The 20,203-nt window shown below is 39.4% G+C and overlaps 1 protein-coding gene across 1 annotated transcript in view; it reads right to left on the bottom strand.

Annotated features, from left to right (window-relative positions):
* Nucleotides 1–20,203, bottom strand: part of LOC134536097 (sodium-independent sulfate anion transporter-like) — a 45,719-nt gene that overhangs the window by 25,038 nt on the left and 478 nt on the right. Inside the window, exon 2 of the mRNA XM_063375637.1 lies at nucleotides 2,336–2,593. Coding sequence (XP_063231707.1) covers nucleotides 2,336–2,593 — 258 coding nt within the window. The remainder of the gene's footprint in view (nucleotides 1–2,335; nucleotides 2,594–20,203) is intronic.

The raw sequence follows: 20,203 nt of genomic DNA, 5'->3' as shown, positions 1-20,203 counted from the left end.
AAAACTAAAACGCTACGAAACTAAAATTAAAAAAATATTTTTGCAAAACTCCGTTCCCCCGGAGAAACCCCCGGAATGGCCACCGCATGGGGAGCCCAAGAAAAGAAACAGGCTCCCCATTTGGAAGCCACCTGGAAGGTTTTTTTCTGTTCCACCCACCGTTTCTTTGGTAGCCTGACTTGTTACAAGGGATTGTATTCCTACCAGAGAAAATGCCACCATTTTGTCTGGGCAATCCGCCTTGGAGGAGCCGGGGCGCGAACCCGGGTCCTACAAGTCACAAGGCAGGCGCTCTACCCCAGAACCAGAGTGGTAGAGCGGATACTTATAGTCTTCTTAACACTGACATGATGTTATTCCACGAGTTTACTTTAGTTTCGTGTGTCATTAACACTTTCATAACGTGCAGTAACATCTAACCTCGGTAATTCAGCTTGAATTATGTAATTTCATAACAGTAAAATATAATTTGTATAACTAGTCTGGCAATTTTTTTGGTTGATTTCCTGCAAACAAAGTGTCCCACTGTACAATAATTATATAGAAATATAGACTAGTAAAAAATATGTAACTGTTGATGGTAAAGTTATTGTGAGATAAATGTTAGATATTAAAAGAGTGTGTTTAGTTAAAATATGTGTGTGCTTACAAGCATGATGTTATTTTATAAACATTTTATTTATTTGTTTTTAAAGCCACAGAAAATTTAATTTTTTATATTATTTTTGGGTTTCTTTTGCTTTACCGTGCTTTACTTGCGCAGCTAATACTGGAATGATATTCAAACAACTGTTTGCAAATAACTTTAAATATTGAAGGTACTGGGGCAACACAAACAAAAATGGTAACACTATTTTGTAGTGATACAATTACTTTCATGTAAATGTACAAATTAACAAATATGTAAGTTTACATGAATATTTCTGTTCCATTTACAAAGAAAATTTACGGTGAACAACGGCAAACAGAATAACTCAACGATGAAACTTAGATAAAAATATTTAAAAAAAAAAAAAACAATAAAACAACGGCTATACAGAGAGGCACAGGTGAACCCAGCGATGTGAAGAAACAGTGATGACAGCACAGACAAACACCGTAAGCAGCAGTTGAGCGAAAAAAAACCGTAATTTTAACCACAACGATGATAGCGCAGACTAACACAGTATATGATTCGTAAGAGAACAGTTCCGACGTTTCGGGAAAGAGATCTATTCCCTTCTTAAAGCACAAACAGACTGAGGTTTGTCATGACGTACAGTTTAATGAGTAACGGCGTATGTTCGAAAAAACTTTTTTTAAAGAGAGATTTCGGCGTTAAAGGTTTTATTTTTAAAATCCTGTTGATTCATAAATATAGCATATTATTAAACATATTTGTCAATATATTTTGGCTATTTTATATTGCAATTTTGCAATACAATTTTAATAAGAATTTTTAACAACTTGGAACATTAAAAATTAATTGGAAAACATTTATGTGTTTCAAAAATGTACTAATTCCGTAATGTCTAAATGAGTTGGAAGATAAAAAATCCAATAAATTTATTACATTTTTTTACAAACTTACTGCTAAATAAATTAAATTAATTGCATTTATTATACTAAAAGATTAGGTTTCTGTGATTTCAGTTTAGTTATAATTTAAAATGCTGATTAATTTTAAGATTTCAGTTATAGGCTACTCCGGTGCTATATGGTGAATTGGGATACTTTTATGTTATTTCGGTTTTTATCGGGATTCGCCGTTTAATCTTGTCCCTATTGACAACAGTATGTATATAATGAGCGATTGCATTATTTCGCGAAACGTACATGCTTCTGTGCTTACATGTAATAAACCATCTTGTGACATGACATGTGTCGGCTAACCACCCCCCCCCCTCCTCTTCCGGCAGATCCCGAGGGGCCCACTCTGAGTATCCAAAAAGGTTATCGCCCTTGACCCTAGACCACCCGGGGGGAGGTGTGCTGTCACAACTTAGAAACACACAAGATAGAATCTTCTAAGTTGTGTGTTTCTAAGTTATGACTTTTCTAAGTTGTGTGGTTCTGCGTTGCGTATTTCTAAGTTACGTGTTTCTAAGTTACGTGTTTATAAGTTATGACAGTTCTAAGTTATGTGTTTCTAAGTTATGACTTTCTAAGTTTTGACGTTTCTAAGTTGTTTGTTTCTACGTTGTGTGTTTCTAAGTTATGTGTTTTTAAGTTATGATCGTTCTAACTTATGACAGTTCTAAGTTACGTGGATTTTTTTTTTCGAGGTTTCTAAGTTATGACTGTTCTATGTTGTGTGTTTCTATGTTATGTGTGGTTCCCGCCACGGGGTACTCACCCTTCTCGTCGGGCGCGGCGAACAGCACGTGCAAGGTCTCGACGAAGGAGCGCTTCTTGGCGGGGCCCGCCATCCTGGGGGGGGGGGAAGTCGTCGTCAGGACAGCTGGGGCTGCACTGACCAGCGGGGACCCCCAGGCAGCCATGTGGGGGCGCCTTATCGCCGCTGATAGCCGGCCATCGTCGGGCCATTCGTCTCCTCTGGGATCGTGTGGAGGAGGGGGAGAAGTCTCCCTGCGGCCTTCGTCTTCGCTGTCACCTGCCCCACAAGCCGCTCCTCAATATCCCCCCCCCCCAATTATATCACCCCCACCTTTTCTACATATGATTCGAGAGAACAATGAATTATCGTTAACTAATATTCACCTTTAATGCGACGGGACCTCCACATAACAACTGCAACAACATGTATGTTATATAACATGTATGGCACAGATACCGATTCCAACCTCACAAACTAATCGAAACCAATGGGAGAGTGGTTAATAATCGATTCCAGTCTGGTCCTGTTGTCACCACAAGAGGATCTACCAGACAGTGGATGATGGACTTCTTACACACCATCCTGAACTGCCGCTACATCCTTTCTAAACTATGAGCGCTCAGAGGTGTAAAACTCGCTCGCTTCTTCGGATATTCTAGATAATTTCTCAAAAATTATCTCACTTTTTTTTTTTACACATTGTCAAGAAGGTGTCATACAAAAATAGTATAGATAGGGTAAGTCCGGGGTAGATGGCCATACGGTAGAGATGGCCAATCGTCATAGTTCGGCAACCGGGCGCTAGAATGCATCCCAATTCACTGTGTGTTGAGTTGGTGATGAGTTACGTGGAAGGTGTTGTTTACGCATCGGAAAAGCGCTATAATTGTGAGTATTTTTGCCTTTTTCTTTTTACTTTCTGTCTAAAATAATTCTCCTAGTCACCATTTTGGCCTGAAAATTAAAGATAATAAGTAAAAAAAAGGGATAAACTTGTTTGTAGGTATTTTTATACCTTCCCGGACATATGTAATCATTGAAGGTTCCAAGCATCATTCGCCATTATTTTTATGCTCCTTCGCCCTCTCACCCGTACAATCGGGATAGATGGCCATGTTTTATTCGGGATAGTTGGCCACCCATTAACCTCTTGCGTTTTCTATTATGAAAATAAATTTTTAATCTGTCTAATGGAATAACGAAAAACTTACATTTTTAAAATTTATGAAATCTTTATTTTACTGAAATGGTTTTCTTACCAAAGTATACTTGGCCACCCATATATTTTAATACAATTGTTTTATTATATTAATTTATTAATTTTGTGTAAAAATACTTTTGTTGATGTTAAAAACTGTTTAACAAAAAATTTAAAATGTAAGGAAAAACAATACAAATTTTAACAATTATAATAATGAAAATATGTTATTTCTTAAAAGAATTTTCTTGCTTATAATATAGGCTATTTGAAAATCCGTGCACGCACATCATCACTTAAAATATTTTCACCAAAGAAACATTTTTTAAAACACAAAATGCTGTAAATAGTTTACAGATAGAGTAGGGTGTAACAAATCTACCTACATACTTAAAAGCAACGAAATTCGTTACTCTTGCCACCGAGATACCTAGTCGAGATGTAGTCTATGTGATTGCTCACTCGTCATCTTTGAACGTGGTGCTATCTATGATGTAGTGTAGAATATAAAGGCAAACTGCGCCGTGGTACTGTCTTGCAGCCCAATCTGTCGTGGAAATACTGAACTACTTTAAAAGAACGATTTAGCTCTGCTAAAAAAGTATGTAACAGAAAAATATTTCACGCGAAATAACTTGGGTAGTTATATTCCACCAAGTCGGTAGTGGCCGAGTATACTCTGGTAAACAAGGAAGGGTCGTGTAATTATTGCAATTTCTTTTTGTTCTTTCTTTCTAGATGCCAAATAAATACACTCCTAAGGTGGGGAGTACTCGTGGTAGATGGAAAGCAGAGGATTTAAAACACGCTTTCGAAGCCGTCGAAAGTGGTACATCTGTCCGCAAAGCATCTGCAATGTTTAATATACCCAGAAAAACTCTTGAAAGAAGAATAAAACAAGGAAATATAACAAAAGGGTCAATGGGACCGAGTTCTTGTTTCGGCAAAGACAATGAAGAAAGACTTGTGCGTCACATAAAAAAAATGCAAATGAGTGGCTTCCCTCTGACTAGAGACGATGTTCGTAGTTTAGCATACAATTTTGCTACTCAGTTAGGAATCCATCATAGATTCAATAATGAAAACGAGAAGGCCGGATATGACTGGTTGCAACTATTTCTTTCGAGACATCCAGATATATCTGTGCGCAAGTCTGAGGGTGTTTCACTTGCTAGAGTTCAAGGTATGGACCGTAATGAAGTGGCAGAATATTTTTCTCTTTTGAAAATTATCTTGGAGGAAAACCAACTTATTAATAAGCCATCAGCGATATTCAATATGGACGAAACAGGCTTGCAGCTGAATAACCGCCCTGGTGAAGTTCTAGCTGAGAGAGGTTCCAAAGTAGTTCACACTATTACTTCAGGAGAAAAAGGAGAGACAATAACAGTCATAGCATGCTGTAATGCAGAGGGCGTGTTCCTCCCTCCAGTTTCGGTAATGAAGGGGAAAAACAAAAAACCAGAATGGGAGGATAACATGCCACCAGGCAGCATTGTAATGATGTCTGTAAAATATGCCTATGTTAACACAGTTATTTTTTTTAATTGGCTTAAAAACCATTTTTTTCCTCGCAAACCTGCAGGGAAAGTATTGTTGATTATGGATGGCCATTCTTCTCACTGCAATTCTGTGGAAGTTCTTGAATTCGCAGACGAGAATGATATCATATTACTGTGTCTCCCTAGCCATACAACACATTATTTACAGCCACTAGACCGTGCTGTATTTAAATCTCTGAAACATCACTTCTACACTGCTTGTTCTAAGTGGCTAACAAACCATCCGAACCGAAAGATAACTAGGATACAGTTTGGTGAGCTTCTGAGTGAAACTTGGGGAAAAGCAGCAACACCTGAAAATGCGATAGCAGGTTTCAGAGCCACTGGAATCTACCCTTTCAACGTAGATGCTATTCCAGACTATGCTTTTGTTGTAAACTCCAGGTCTAGAGACAATGAAAATCGTGAACATGCAACACATAGTTTGCTTGAAACTAATTTAGAAGAACCTGGCTGTTCCAGAAATTCTTCTGGTGTTCCCAACGAAGATACCGAGGAAAATTCGCCTTCCGGTGTAAGTAACATGGAGATAGAACAGATTGACACTTACCCAGCCATTGAAGATCCCGGTACATCATGTCAGACTGCAGACAAATGCTTATTTAGCACAACTGTAGATCGCATCATGACTACAAACGTTACTTCACCGTCTACTTGTGGTGCCGATGCTATCTCGCCTACCAAAGTCCTGACTGAGATTTTGCCCATTCCAAAAACATCAAAACAGACGCCGAAACGTAAAAAACAGAAAGCTACTCTTCTAACATCTCCTGAAAATATTGCACAATTGAAAACGAAAAGAAAGAAGATGGACAAAATATTTCTAGGGAAGCAAAAGAAGGCTATGCCTATGCAGGCATATAACACAAAATCAAAGCAGAGGAAAGTACTTCGACCCAGAAGAAATACTTCGTCAAGTAGCAGTTCAGAATCGGAAGTAACATTGCAGGATGAATCTAGTGACGATCTTGATCAAGAAGACGAGGAGTGCATCGGTTGTGGTGAAGACTACAACCTTACAGTACTGACATGTGACTGGATAAAATGTGTTCGCTGTCGTCGTTGGTTACACGAAAACTGTACTAACTTTACTGATGTGTGCAACAACTGTGGAAAAGCTATAACAAAGCAGTGAAAGACTAGTTTCGTTTTATTTTGTGTAATGAACCTGTAGGTGTTTTTTAAGTTTAATTTTCGTCCATGTTTTATGTTACCAATCAGCACACTTCATTTCATAACTTAGCAAAAGGGTTCCACTTGATTTATGTCTTTAAACATGTGTATGTATTGTTCTTTACAGATTATTTCGGCAGACTCTTTGGTTGGCCATCTGTCCCTGAAGCATATGGCCATCTCTACCGGTACTATGGGTGAGATGGCCCAGGTTGTCTAAAAATATTTTAATGAACTTTCTTCTAAACTATACAATTGGGACTATCATAAAAATATTACTTCATAAATTTAGTATACAATGAATGCTTTACCAATTAAATCAGGAATTTTACCTAATATATTTATTTAATTTGGGCATTTAAAAAAACTATGGCCATCTACCCCGGACTTACCCTACACAAGAGGGGGAAAAAAATTTCAACTTCTTGGCGCGTGTTAGATAAAACGCTTGTCTCGGCTAATGTAACTTACCACGCTACTGAAAAACACTTAAATGATAACAGGTTTACGATTTTATGGTTTATAAAACATTATGGTTCTTTTTTTAAATCTGTGTATTTGTGATGAGACAGATGATTTTCTGACTTACCTTTGGTCTGTTTCCATGCGAAACAAGAAAGTATATGTAATTTATCGTAGAAAAACTAAATCAGAATGAGACTGCGGATTGCACTCTTGACCCCAGCACATGCTAAACGGGCTGCAAAACCACCAAACTGACCACGAGACCAAATTTTGACCCAGTAGCTTGTGACTGGCATAAAATCAGTAAGCATGAAGCACCATCATATGAACAGACATCAATTCTAAAATCTCTCACTGATCTGCTCGACATTTTCCCACAAATCACTGAGATCTTCGACCCTAGACCTCTCACATGGTTCGTCTGGAGCGTCACTGCACCTAAACAGTCCCCCCAGAACGAGGCTGGAGTTGTATCGCTGTTTAATGTGCTGAATCTCACCCAGAGGTTGACGTTCCCTCGGAGTCCAGATCTAGCACGTGAGATGCCTCTGAGTGTCCACTAACTGTCGAACCAGTCAGATCCGGCTCCACCGCAAATCCATCCGCACTGGATAGAAACATTCATTTAGGGAGACTTATTCGCCCCACTTAACTCCCCGAAGGCACGTGCAAATTTTACCAGAGCCCGGTTATGTGTCGTTTCCATCCACCTCCATGTGGCCACAGGACAGGTGTGATGGAGCTAGGTAGTGCAGAGGTAAGAAAACTGCCCTGGTTCAAATACCAGTCCGACCATCGTGGTATTCGGTTATCTATGGATTTCCAGAACCCCTCCAGGAGAATGCTGGGATGATTACATAGGCCACGGCTGGACCATCCTCCGACATTCCTGATCCATATCGTCGTATGTGACCATCTCTAATGACCTCATCGTCAACGAGAATTGAAGTCTCAGTAAAAAAAAATTAAACACGAAACACCACCCCTTTCAACACCGTCATCATTACAACAATCCCATGACGTATCCAGCCTCAAGTTGAATGAGTCTGAAGAAATGTTGTCATCTTTCAAACTTCTAACATTTAGTTGTTATCACTATCTCCTAGTTTGCGCCTTCACAACTTAGTTCCAACATCACAGAGGTTATATTTGAACTGGATGCTTGAATGGGGACCGTTTAGTTTTCTTTTCTTCCACCTGTGTTCAGCAGCGCATGAAGAATTTCATTTCGGAGGGGATAGAGCCACTTTGCCTGCTGTTTGCTTTCAATTTGTTGGTGGAAATGATAGATTTTTTTATGATTTTGGAGGGAGGTATGTATCCTGCTCCATTGCGTATGCCCCTGCTTGTGTTGACTGGTCCACTGCTGGTTCCCTCGAGCCCGGCCGAGGATGATGTTGGGCCGGGAGCGGCAGAAGACAGCTCGGGCGGCGGATCTCTCCCCCTGCTCCACTGCCTCGTCCACGGCAGCCCCTGGAGCGAGACGAGCCGCGGATTGTAGGCCAAGGATGGCCTCCCCGGGACGAGGCTGTCTCGACGGCGCAGCGGGCCAGTGCAGGCCCCGCCAGCGGTGCCGAAGCGGAGCGCTATCGTGTCCCGGCGGCACGCCCTCCCAGGGAGGACCACTCGCGCGCGCGGTGTGTGGGTGTGTGGGTGAGCGTGTGTGTGCGTGTGGGGCGACGTGACCTGTGACCTGTGACCTGCGACCTGCGACCACCAGCCAGGTTGTCAGCCCGACCTCTCGCCGCCGACGCCCCAACTGGCCTTCATGAAGGCGCCTTTCTTCGGCCCGTCGCAACTACCGGTATTTATCATTCACTGTTGAGCAAGGGCGCCCGCAAGGGAGGGGGGGGGAGAGATGGGAAGGTGGTATACCCCCTCCTCCCTTCCGAAAGCATAATAAATCTGTATGCAATTTCCACCAACGAATGGAAAGAATCTAAAAGCAAACATCTGGAAAAGTAATTCTATTTACCCCCCCCCCCCCCACCTCAACAAAAAATGAAATTCTGAGTACACTCCTACTGGCCGAGTTTTCTTCATCCTCCAACTGACCCATCCAAGACATTTCCGTCGCGTTCCTGTAATATTGCAGGGACATCACAATATTACAAAAACGCATTTTTACCACAGGCGTGCACGATGAAGGTGCTCACAGTTTCCTTGGCACCAATACCAGGCTGGAATAAGTAGTTTTCTATGAGTTTTGCAGTTACATGAATTACAGATACAACACATATTTGACAAGGTAAAAAATTATTAAGGAAACCACAATTAGATTGTTAAAACATTTGTTTGCGAATGAAGCGCTAAATTTTCATCAGAGTTTCAAGGAAGAGGGACTGCATGAATGGGGGTGGGAAAAAAAAGGGGGGGGGGGTTGGAGCATAATATGATGTGCCAACTACTGAAGCTCACTGTACACCTACGATTGTTACGTTTCTCATTATTTGCGTTACAGCGTATGTGTTTGGATGACTTGGTGCTCGTCGAATGAAGAGCCCAGTGTAGAAGTAGAACAGTTGTTGCAATGCAGGAGGCAAATCATTTGCTGGGTATGTTTGCAACAAAATTCACATTTCGCAAATTCAGTTTCTACTCATTACAGCTACCAGGCGGCAGAATACGCATGGCGTAATGATCCAGCACAGTAGTCTTTGCAGAAGTATGCTTTACTTATCTGCTTTGCCTAATTTTTGGAACATTGTTGTTTTCATACTTCTTGCAGCTATTAAACACAGTGTGGAACTCCTGAAGCACTAACCGACTAAATTATATTTATAAATTCTTTCAGTATAATCGTAAACAGATAACCCATAGAATAAAAAACATTAATTATTAATACTTTTTTGATAAACATCAATGCACTTTTAAATCACATTTTATCATTAGTATTATTAGATTTAGTTTGTTGTATAACATTATTTTTTCTCTTACAGACTTTATGAGGTTCAATTGAAGAAATATCATCTGTTAATTACTGTTTTCAATTCAGCATATCTTTTACATGAGTATATCTAGTCACGAGAATTTGATTTTTGTACCCGAATGCATGCAGCAATGATGATAAAAGCTAAAAAAAATCGTGTTCGCAAGGATATCTGCAAGAGCGGACACATCCGCCAATGTAATTTCGTAAGAACTTTCTACTCTCGGGACATGCGTATAGTCTGTTTCATGTAACATATGTCTCAAACTTGACATATCTCGAAATTAGTACCCATGGTCTGCGTGTCCTTCTGCCGTTGTTGATCTTGTCGACAGTGTTTTGTAAACAACTCCATGTGGTCGTCAGCACGGGCGTAGAATAAATACCCTTACTGAGGGGGCCCTCTCGCTCTTGCAAAAACATGATCGTGGAACGGGGGTTGACAAACGTAAACGTCAAAACTATGTTTTATGGAATACTTTCTGCATATTTTAAATTTTTCAGCTCATTGCATGTATAGAGGCTAAAATATGGGGAGTGTACAACATACGAGCACCACTACCCAGAGATGTAGGCCCACTTGTGTCGGTTAAAACCCACACCCAAAAAACTCTCGCGCTGTGCAACAATTTTCCCCCTTTCTTGAGAATCTGGCAAAATTGCGCCTCTGGTTGTCAATGATGACGTGCAAGTGACATCGGGAAGACGGGCAAACGCTGGCACTTCATTTTAGAACTGTCTAAATTTAAGACGACGTTACACGACACGGGCTGTCATTTCAGCCCGCGACAAGTTTAAGCTCGACCTTTGAATATATATACTGTATAGAAGTCGCGAGTGGATAGGATTTACTCTACGTTTTTCAGGAGCGTATGATGAGCAGCTTGGGAACTTCACCGCTGCAGTGCGCTGCCGTAACGCCCTGTATCGTCTTAGTTGTTATTTACACGTTAGAGCGCAGCACTGTCGCCCGCTGTCATTCCCCGCACCCCCCACCCATCATTCACTGCAGCTCAAGGTATTTCAACGGGAGGGGAAAGGGGTGTTTGAAGAGTTTGACACTTGTCCGCTAGGGACCACCACAAGTCGATGCCCTAGAGATGGTGGCGATTGCGGCGGTGAATTAACCAACTACCTCAAAACCGTATTAGAAATGTTAACCTGGGCTGGCGACTTCTATACAGTATATATATTCAAAGGCTCGACTAGGCTCGCCAAGCGGTCCGCGACACGTGTGCCGCGCACTGATTGCATCATCACAGCCAATGCGGGCCGCCAGGTCCGAGGCTCAGTTGCGGTTCGGAACCTGGGACCCGCCAAGAGTCCCAGGCCGCGGAACGACGTCCATAACCTCTGGTGTTCAGTTGGGTCCGTCCAGGTTTGGCGTGTTTTTGACGTGACAACGTCTAATAAATCGATGAACGCCGGCTGCACGCACGAAAAAAGTGTCCCGTTACGCACATTGTACGCTTGCGCCGCACCTATCTCTCTTCCACTCGATTGGCCTATGCGTCCGAGGAGAAGAAAGACAGCGGCAGCACACAACTTACATCTACACGTGAACTGTTTCGTCGACTGTTTATAAAGTGAAGTGAAAAGTTAATGTGGTTTTCATTGCTTATTACAACAATTTCGGCAATAAAAGTTAATTATTCTTGCATTTTAAAAATCTGATTAGGTACTAGTATAATTTCAAGTATTTATTCTTTTATTATTAAAATAAAAATGATTCAATTTTATTCATAAAAGTATGCAATCATTTCATCAATGTTCTGTTATGACGTTGTCTCGTTAAACTATCGTCCGTAAACCGACTTTACAGACAACCAATTTTTTTTTTTGGGTTGAAATGAGGGTGGTTGCCTGTTTCTGGTTTTTCTGGTAGGCGCAAGGTGTGCGAGGAAGGGAACTACGCGACGAGCAGCCAATGAGAGGCGACGATCTCCTCTGGCGAGACTCCGCCCTGAGCTCGCGGTCAGGACGAGCCTGCGAAACGAAACGAACAGAAGCACGCCAACCCAAGAGCAACGCGACGGAAGGTCGTATCTTTCGCAAGAAACCGGCAGAACTAAGCCGCGCCACAGAAAACCAATTTTTATTTTCTTGCTTTAACGTTCGCGCTGCCCCGCGAACAAAAAAAAAAAGTATTTTGTATTCGCAATCTCCACTCCGACCTTCGCTCTGTATAATGGATTTCCACTTGTTTCGCAATTTTCGAGTATAATTTTTGGAAGCCCTGGAGAACGTATTTTATTTTGTAACATTGCATAGTTTATTTTAAATTGTTTGCTTCCATCTCTTATGTATTTAAAATTCCAGGAATTAATTCGACCTTTTCTTAACCCAGACATTTTATTTCTGTAATAAATATGCCTACTTTGAAATTTGGAACAAAGTTGCTTTTATCGGTTTAAATGTTTTTACTTTTTTAACGCCGTAATTTCTTTTACTAACGTTGTCCATAGACAGTGCCTACAAACATCAGCTACCCTGAAGATGACGACTGCAATTAAATTTTTCTTTTATTTTCACTCGTGAATTATGCCGACAATATCTGCGAAAATCTAGGAACCTTATGTTTTTGTAGGAAAATAGTGTCTATTGGGGTAGGGTTCAATATGTAAGCATTGATCATTTATACCGATTTTACCTTGTCAGTAAATCTCTATAGCTACAGTGATTTTCTCAATTATAAGAAGCGGTTTTCTAAAACTACAACTTCATGAGCAGCATAAAGAATGTTTAAGTAATGTAGGAGTACTGAAAAAAAACAGCATTCAATCCGATTCTAACTAGCCACACAAATAACACATTAATAATAAAGTTATTACGTAATGTCTGTGTATTTTCTTCATTCTATCAACTTTACTGCTAAAACACCGACATATATTCATCTTAATGATAAAATTTTGTCTTTAATAGAATATAACAAAAAGTTTAAAGAAAATTTTAGAACAAAAATCACGGAGCTTAATTACTTTTATTCAAAATATAAAAGTTACTATTAAATAATATATTATAGATAATTAATAAATATAATGGAAACTGGGGTGGTTCTAAAACACGTTGTTTTGAAAACACACTGTGCCTCAACTCACAATTAAATTTTTCGTATGGAGCATTTAATTAACCCGGTATAACAAAACTGAATTCAGTGATAGTTACTAAAATTTTTAACTCAACTATGTGTGTTCAAACGTCGTACTTAACATGATGTGCATTGTGGTGTGTGTTGTAAGGGCATCACAGCGAGGAGTACGTAACGCGAACATTAGTATCGTTGCGAACACAATTTGTGACAGGCCGCTGGATTCTGAAGTTATTATGTCTATGTTGTAAATGTGTAAATTCCTGTGCCTCAGAGTGTACATAATTTACTAAGCATAATTTCCTCTGCAGTGATATGAAGTTCCCTAACATTATGTTTCTTTAATGGAATTATTTTTTATACTTAAAAAATTAAATTAAAATACTATTTTGTACAACATGACTATGTGTGCGCGTGATCTGCCCTTATTGGTCGTAATTAAAGCTCGAAGAAACTTGCGAAGAATTCGTTTATTATATATGCATATACATCCTTTCACACGGGTTTAAATTATCGTTTTACAGGCAGCTTTTTATTAAATATATATGTATTTTTCACGGCTTTAAAAAGGATTCATACCTGAAACTCAAAACTGAATTTATTTATTTAAAATTAAATTTGTAATAGACGCTATGTATTTTTTTTTCAAAATGCAATTTTTAAAAATTGAATTTTTTCTTTAGACAAATCAAATTGTTCACGGTGGTTTTAAAATCAGTTTATACCTTATGTCCCATGAGATCCTGTCAGCAAGTTGCTTATGGTTACCACACAATCCGCATATTTGTATGGGTTAATAAAAATTTATCTCGTAGGCCACTTGCAATTGATCGATAACACGCACAACAGTTGCAAAGACCTTCCTGCATATACTTCAGAGCTAATCTTATCGTGGAAACAAAATCATGATAATTACCTGCCCATGTCAACGAATCAATGGTCAGGTGACTTTGAGTAGACTTGAACGATAAGCCATAGAATTAAACGCAGATAAATCACAGCATGCTGCAACACGAGTCTTTGCCAGTTAATATGACAAACAGGTAACATTTCTCTTGCTATCCCAAATCAAAGATATTAGTACAAACACGTCAGTGTGTTAACTATTTTTTTTAAGCACAATTACTTTACGTTCGCTAGAGTAAATAATAAGTCGAGGCGATGACTCATCAGGGCGTAGCCAAAAATTGTAACATTAAGAAGGCCACGAAAAGTGCAACAACCAGGAGTGGGGCGCTAGATGTTGCAGAGGGTGAGGGGATCAGTTGTGGGGGTTCGTTGGCATGTTTGACTTATAGCACACTTGCATATTTGCGCAATTACATACTTGCGTTGTTTCATACTCGCATACTTTTAGTGTATTTGCATACTGGTGCACTCGCATACGTATTGTTACGATCTTGTGAGGCTAGGTCGCGTCGCGTGCCAGGCGCCTGGCGGCCTCACGCGGCCATTGACGTCACGCGCGCATACCTTCCGGGATTAGGGCGCCCAGACCTCGCCGTACAGCCCGCCCCCGCACCCTCCTTCCTTAGCGCTGTCATCTATCCCTTAGCGGTCTGAGAGATGCGCGAGCTTACCGAGGTCGCCGCGAGGAGAGGCGCAAATAAGCGCCACTATTCTGGATGCTTCGAGCGTCGGGTCGGCCCGGGATGGCGCGACACGTCAAGACCACTACAGTTCGTTCCATAAAGACGGCCAACGGATATAAAAACGGCGACTCCTGCCGCCGCGTGGAGTGGCGTGAATACGCGCCGCTATTCTGGATACTTCGAGCGTCGGGTCGGCCCGGGATGACGCGACACGTCATAACCACTACAGTTCGTTCCAGAAAGACGGCCAACGGGTATAAAAGCGGCGACGCCGGCCTCCTTGGGAGTTCCAACAGGCGAGTGGAGTGAAGTGCGAGTTCGGCGAGCGGCGCAGACGCGGAGTGACGGGACCGTGCGAGTGTGACCGAGTGGCGCGAGACTGTGTGTGTGGACAGGCGCGAGGTAAGGGGCTAAACCACTGTTGAGCCTGGCTCCAGCGAGGAGTGCGAACTGTGGAACTTGACAGATACTTAGTGACTTGTGAACATACATTAAGTGTGGTGATTTAATTAGTGATGTAAATATCAGTAGCAAATAAAACGGTATAAAATTAATTAGACTATCCCTACGAACCTGTTTTTTCCCCACTCGTAACAGATAAAAATTTTTATGCCTACCACGTACTGTGAAGTTTCACTTCTAAAACACGTGGTGGCCACGCAACATTTTTTTCTTTTTTAAGAATAAATAAAAAGTGAATTGGGCTAGATGGGTAATTTTTACCATTATTTTATGGCTATAAGAAGAAAATCATGAGAGTTAGACTTTCGAAAACAGGCCCATCATATGGGGAAAAATGTATATTTTAACAACAATGTAACATACCAACAAAACTTCTAACTTGTTGCAAGTTGGCAGCAAACTTCGCGGTCCGTGTCCTTATGCTAATGTGAAGGACGTTAGATTGTCACGGGGAACACTGCATGTCCGATTATCCTGAATTCTAAAGTAGTCACTAGAGCACAGTAAATGTTTTTTTCGATTTTTTTTAATGCGCATGTTTTTTTTTCTTCAAACGGGAACTGAATATCGTGAGTGTTTTTATGTTGTACTTGGCAACCAAAGGACACAAATTGAAACAAAAAGTTCAAGTTGATCAAAGTATTCGGACCATCGCTCACACAACGCATGACGCCAGAGGGTCACGTGAGCCAATCAATGATCAGTGTCCGTCGGGCACAGTTTAGGACATTGCGATTGTAGAAGCGCCTTACTGGAGACAAGATTTTGTGGTTTCAGCTTCAGCTCAATTTTTTTTTAAATGGAAGATTTCGGTGTAATATATATTTTTTTTGAAATATTAATATAAATATGTTACGAAAATAGTAAAATAGTTAACATATAAGTTGTAAAAATGGTTTATTAATATATTTTCAATAAAAAATGTAGTTTTGAAAATGAGTCAAGCCACATTTTATTTAGAACAAAAAGAATTGGCAAAAATATGTTGTGTTTTATGAGATAGGAAAAGGTAAATTAACAACTGGAAAATATTTTATTTTATAGTCCTCTTGCTTCTCAATATTATTGACTAACTACGTATTAAAGTAGAAATTTTTGATTTAAAGAACACAATTTTAGGGATTTGAATAAAATTATGTTTAAAATGAATAAATTCTGTTTAGTTTGAAGATTAAACTTGCATTTCGGTAATAATGGCGTATTAAACCTGCAATTTGATGTTCAATGTTATATTGTTACACATTTCGGTGTTATTTTGGTTTTATGACAATTCACCAGACTAAAATCTTTTTCGTGATTACCAAACAACCTTCTTCAAAGTTAACTAACGAATGATTGAATTTTTTTTTTTTCATAGTAGCTACACTTTTGTAATGTTTTGTCAAACTACGGCATTATGACGCTTACCTCCTAGTTGAATGTACTGCCTTACAGCTACCAAGTATTGACATGTTCACATCTAATTGAGAAGTAATGATGATAGGTTGGTACCAAATTGGGTTTCTCAAACCGAGCTACAAAGCTGATAAAAGTATATGATAACACATGCTGTTATAATGAGAACATTCCTCAGAAAGAAAATAGCACGACATATTAGCCTATTTATGGTGCCGTGGATGGTGTGCGACAGGTCACGAGTTTGTTTCATGGCTGCTTCACTTGCAGTAAAAATATTCGCTTAACATAATGATAGTTCCTTTTCGCTTTCTTTAATTCCAGCAAAACCTTTTTACTTTCAAAATTGATGTCTAAAGTATTCATAAAATAGTGAACGACTGGCTACATGACTCCTTGTAAGGCCCGTTCTGCAATGACTTGGAAACGGAGACGGATCACATGAATGGAGTATATTCAATAGCACCATATAGACCCATACGGATTATCCCGGCAATGCCCAGCTCTTCCGGTTACGTTGCTCCGCACGATCATAGAAGGAAACCAGTAGCCATGTTTCGTTACAATTTCAATACGTTAAAATTTGTTTCAAACACAAGAATATCTAGTATCCAGTGGGTGGCCACGTCTGCATGATAAGTGTGTGAAGCATTTTTTTTTTAATTGAGTTAATTGTTGCGCCATATTGGTTAGATACCCAAAACATTGGCGGAAGTGTGGTTTTTCCATCGTTTTAAATAACTACTTTTATGAAAGTGACTGTTTGTAATGAGGGATCTTCTAATTCGTATTTGCTAACCATCATATGACGTTATCAAACACCATTTCCAAAAGTTTTGAGCGGAACTTTATGGCGATGGTGAGGTTAAAAAGTGACTTCAAATACATTACAGCGTGTCGTCACCTGACAGTTCCTAACTCCGTGTTTTGTTTTTGGATCACTTTTTTTTAAACTAAATTAACTTCTTTTTTCTATCCATAAAGTTTAATTCCATTGGCTGCTGTTTGTTAAGTTTCCGTGCATTGTAGAAACGACAGACGGATGGTGAACCGTAAATATATTTTGGGTCCGGGTCTATTTTCGTGTCACTGTGGAACAGGCCTAAGGAGTGAAAGCTGCCCGAAAGCCTCCAACAGTGGATATGTTCGTAAACAAGGGCAGCAAATATCAGTCAAGGCCCGTATTTTTTTTCCAACACCTATGCAACCAAGCATTTCAAAAAAAAAAATAAAACGTGTGTTTGGTTAAAAACGAACTCGTTGCCTTTGTTCAATGGCTGAGTCAAGGCTCGCAATGCTTCCAGGCAGTGCAGGCCACTATTCGTCGCGCGTACAGCCTCAGATACGGTAAAGCTCTTTCGAGAAGAAAGAAAAAAGAAAAAAATCAAAGCCAGGGAAATAAGTCGAAGGTCGTCGTCTAACCGAGAACCAGTTCAGGCAGTTGTTGATGGCTCAGCTGTTAGCTTGTAATTATCAGCATTTCGAACCAGAGCCACGACACGGCAGGCGCTGCCTATCCGAATTTAAGGCAACTTGTTTTGTTTTTTATTTGTCGAATAATAACCATAACTCACGCGAAAAAATTACAAACGCACCGGAGGCAGCTGTTCGCTTTTCTGCCGCCATTTTAATTGCTTTTATTTATTTGAGGCCTCCACCCGACGGCCGAAGGCCATTTAGCAGGCTTTGCCTTCTCACAGACACTTAACGATATTCAGCCATTTGCTGGGACCTAAGGCCCTGTCACGCTGTCAAACATTCGTCTCCGACTATACTTGACAATAGCGTTCAAAGGCTAATATGGTATCAAATAAATTTGAGATAGCTTCAACTTTCATATCTTAACCTCATTTTGAAATTAAAATAATTCATCATAATTCTGTATGGAAATGTTGAACCTAATGAGTATTCATTTACTTTTAAAACATAGATGTATAATTTTTTTTCTCGTGATTTTTAAAAGTTGAAAGACACATCATTTGCTTTTTCTATATTATCATACAACATTCATTTTAACATCGTTTTAGTTATTTCACCTTTATAACCACTTTAATCGCCCATGTTTTCTTGGCAATTTAAAGATTTGTTGTGACGAAAAATTACGGGATTTCCGGTTTCGCTAGGCACCATTTTGAATGACTGATTCCATCCAACACCCAACATATTTTAGAACCAGGCCAACATACAAAATATTTTATGGAAACTGAATCCATCCAACTTGTTAAAAAAAAAACATGGCTGCGCTAGTGACGTTTTCGTAACACTCCAGCATTATTTTACCAAGCATATCAGAAGGTGTTGGAAGCGAAAGTTTGTCACACTTTAGCTTCCAACGCGTTCCAATAAGTTTGATGAAGTAATATCGGAAAAGTTATGACGGCACTAAAGAAGTCACTGCCGTAGCCAGGTTTGTTTGATAAGTTTTATGACTTAAGTTACCATCAAATATTTTCCATTCATTTATGAATCGGCCAATCAGAATCGTGCCCGGCGGAAACGAAAATTACTTGCATTCTTCCATCAACGAATCCAGCGACCACGTAACTGCAATAATCTAAAGTGGCGAAGAACAAACTGGATATTTAAGAGGTTATAAAGGCAACAAACCTGGGCAATGATGCAAACATATAAACACAGCGATGTCTGCCCGCATTTAATCTGTCTCGTCGTTGCTAGCCCGTCTGTGTTGCTATATTGTTTTTTTTTTTTCCCATGTATAAGTTCCTTCAGCAATGGAATTATTGTGCTGGCTGATATTTTTATGTTGAACATTATTTGTCCATGCCGTCGTCGTCATGTTGTCCATTATACTTTTTTAAGTTTCATCGTTGGTTCCGTTTGTCCGACATCAGCTGATTCAGTCTTGTTTTCTGTAAATTATATATCTTCATATTTTTATCTATTTCTGATTTTCGAAATTTTTCCATGACAAACAGTGCAAAACTGCAATAGCGTATGTCCAAAAAAAAACTGCATTAAATCAAAATTCCCCATGGCATGAATCATTTAAAGAACGTATAATATTTTTTGTCGCGCCTCTTCCCGCTTGGTTTTGTTTTTTACAGTATCGCCTGTGTTTGTTACTACAGAGCTGACCGGTATTATTTTCTCTTGATTTTGGGGTGAGTAGTGTAGTGTAGTGTAAATGGGAAAATATTTCATCCTCATTTCTGACGAATTACCAAAAACGCTGATGCAACTGACTTTAATTTATAAACAGAAGCCTAAACACCAATTTCCATATTTCTAACTTCAAAATTGACAAACTTCCATACAAACTTTCATCACCTATTTAACCTCCTTAGGGGATGAATTTTCCCTTCTTTATATAAGGAACTCATAATGCAAAATTCCATGCTTCTACATCTACCAGTATAAGCTGTGAGTTATCTGTCAATTAGTGTTAAGTTTTATTGAATATTTTTTTTTTTTTAAATGTTATATGTAACTTCTTCATACGCTATAGAGTAAGACCGTGTCCGAAACCATCTGAAATGTTTTCTTATATGTACTTGTCCCCGGAAGTGACATCACAGGAGTTGTGTGAACTGACAATTAAGTATGCAAGTAAGCAGTTAATGAACTTTTGTACTTCTCGCGTACTTCGAGCTAACGAACCGTTAACTTTTTTTTTTAAAGTTATATTTCATGTAACTTTTAAGTAATTTAAAAACTTTTTAAAACATTTACTCCATATTTGAATTGTATTATAAAGACATAATTAAACATGTCTTTAAGTTTCAACTAATATTTTCACATATATAGCCTATTGAACGTAGCTACGAAACAAAGGTACCTACCTAAAATCATTAAGTAAAAAAAAAAAAAGAGATAAAAAATTGTAAACAATCTATTTGGCTGACTAATATCGTTTGAAGAGGCCAAACTTTGAACCCGTCCGTTTTCGTCAAGCAAGCTACAAAGGGCAAGTGAAGTACACAATGTCTCAAGCATGCAACTACTTACTTTAATATGAACACAACCTAAGTAGAGGCGATGTTTCATCAAATCGTAACGAAAAA

This window comes from Bacillus rossius, chromosome 10 (assembly GCF_032445375.1).
Source record: "Bacillus rossius redtenbacheri isolate Brsri chromosome 10, Brsri_v3, whole genome shotgun sequence".
Lineage (NCBI taxonomy): Eukaryota > Metazoa > Arthropoda > Insecta > Phasmatodea > Bacillidae > Bacillus > Bacillus rossius.
This window is presented reverse-complemented; position numbering and strand designations above follow the sequence as displayed.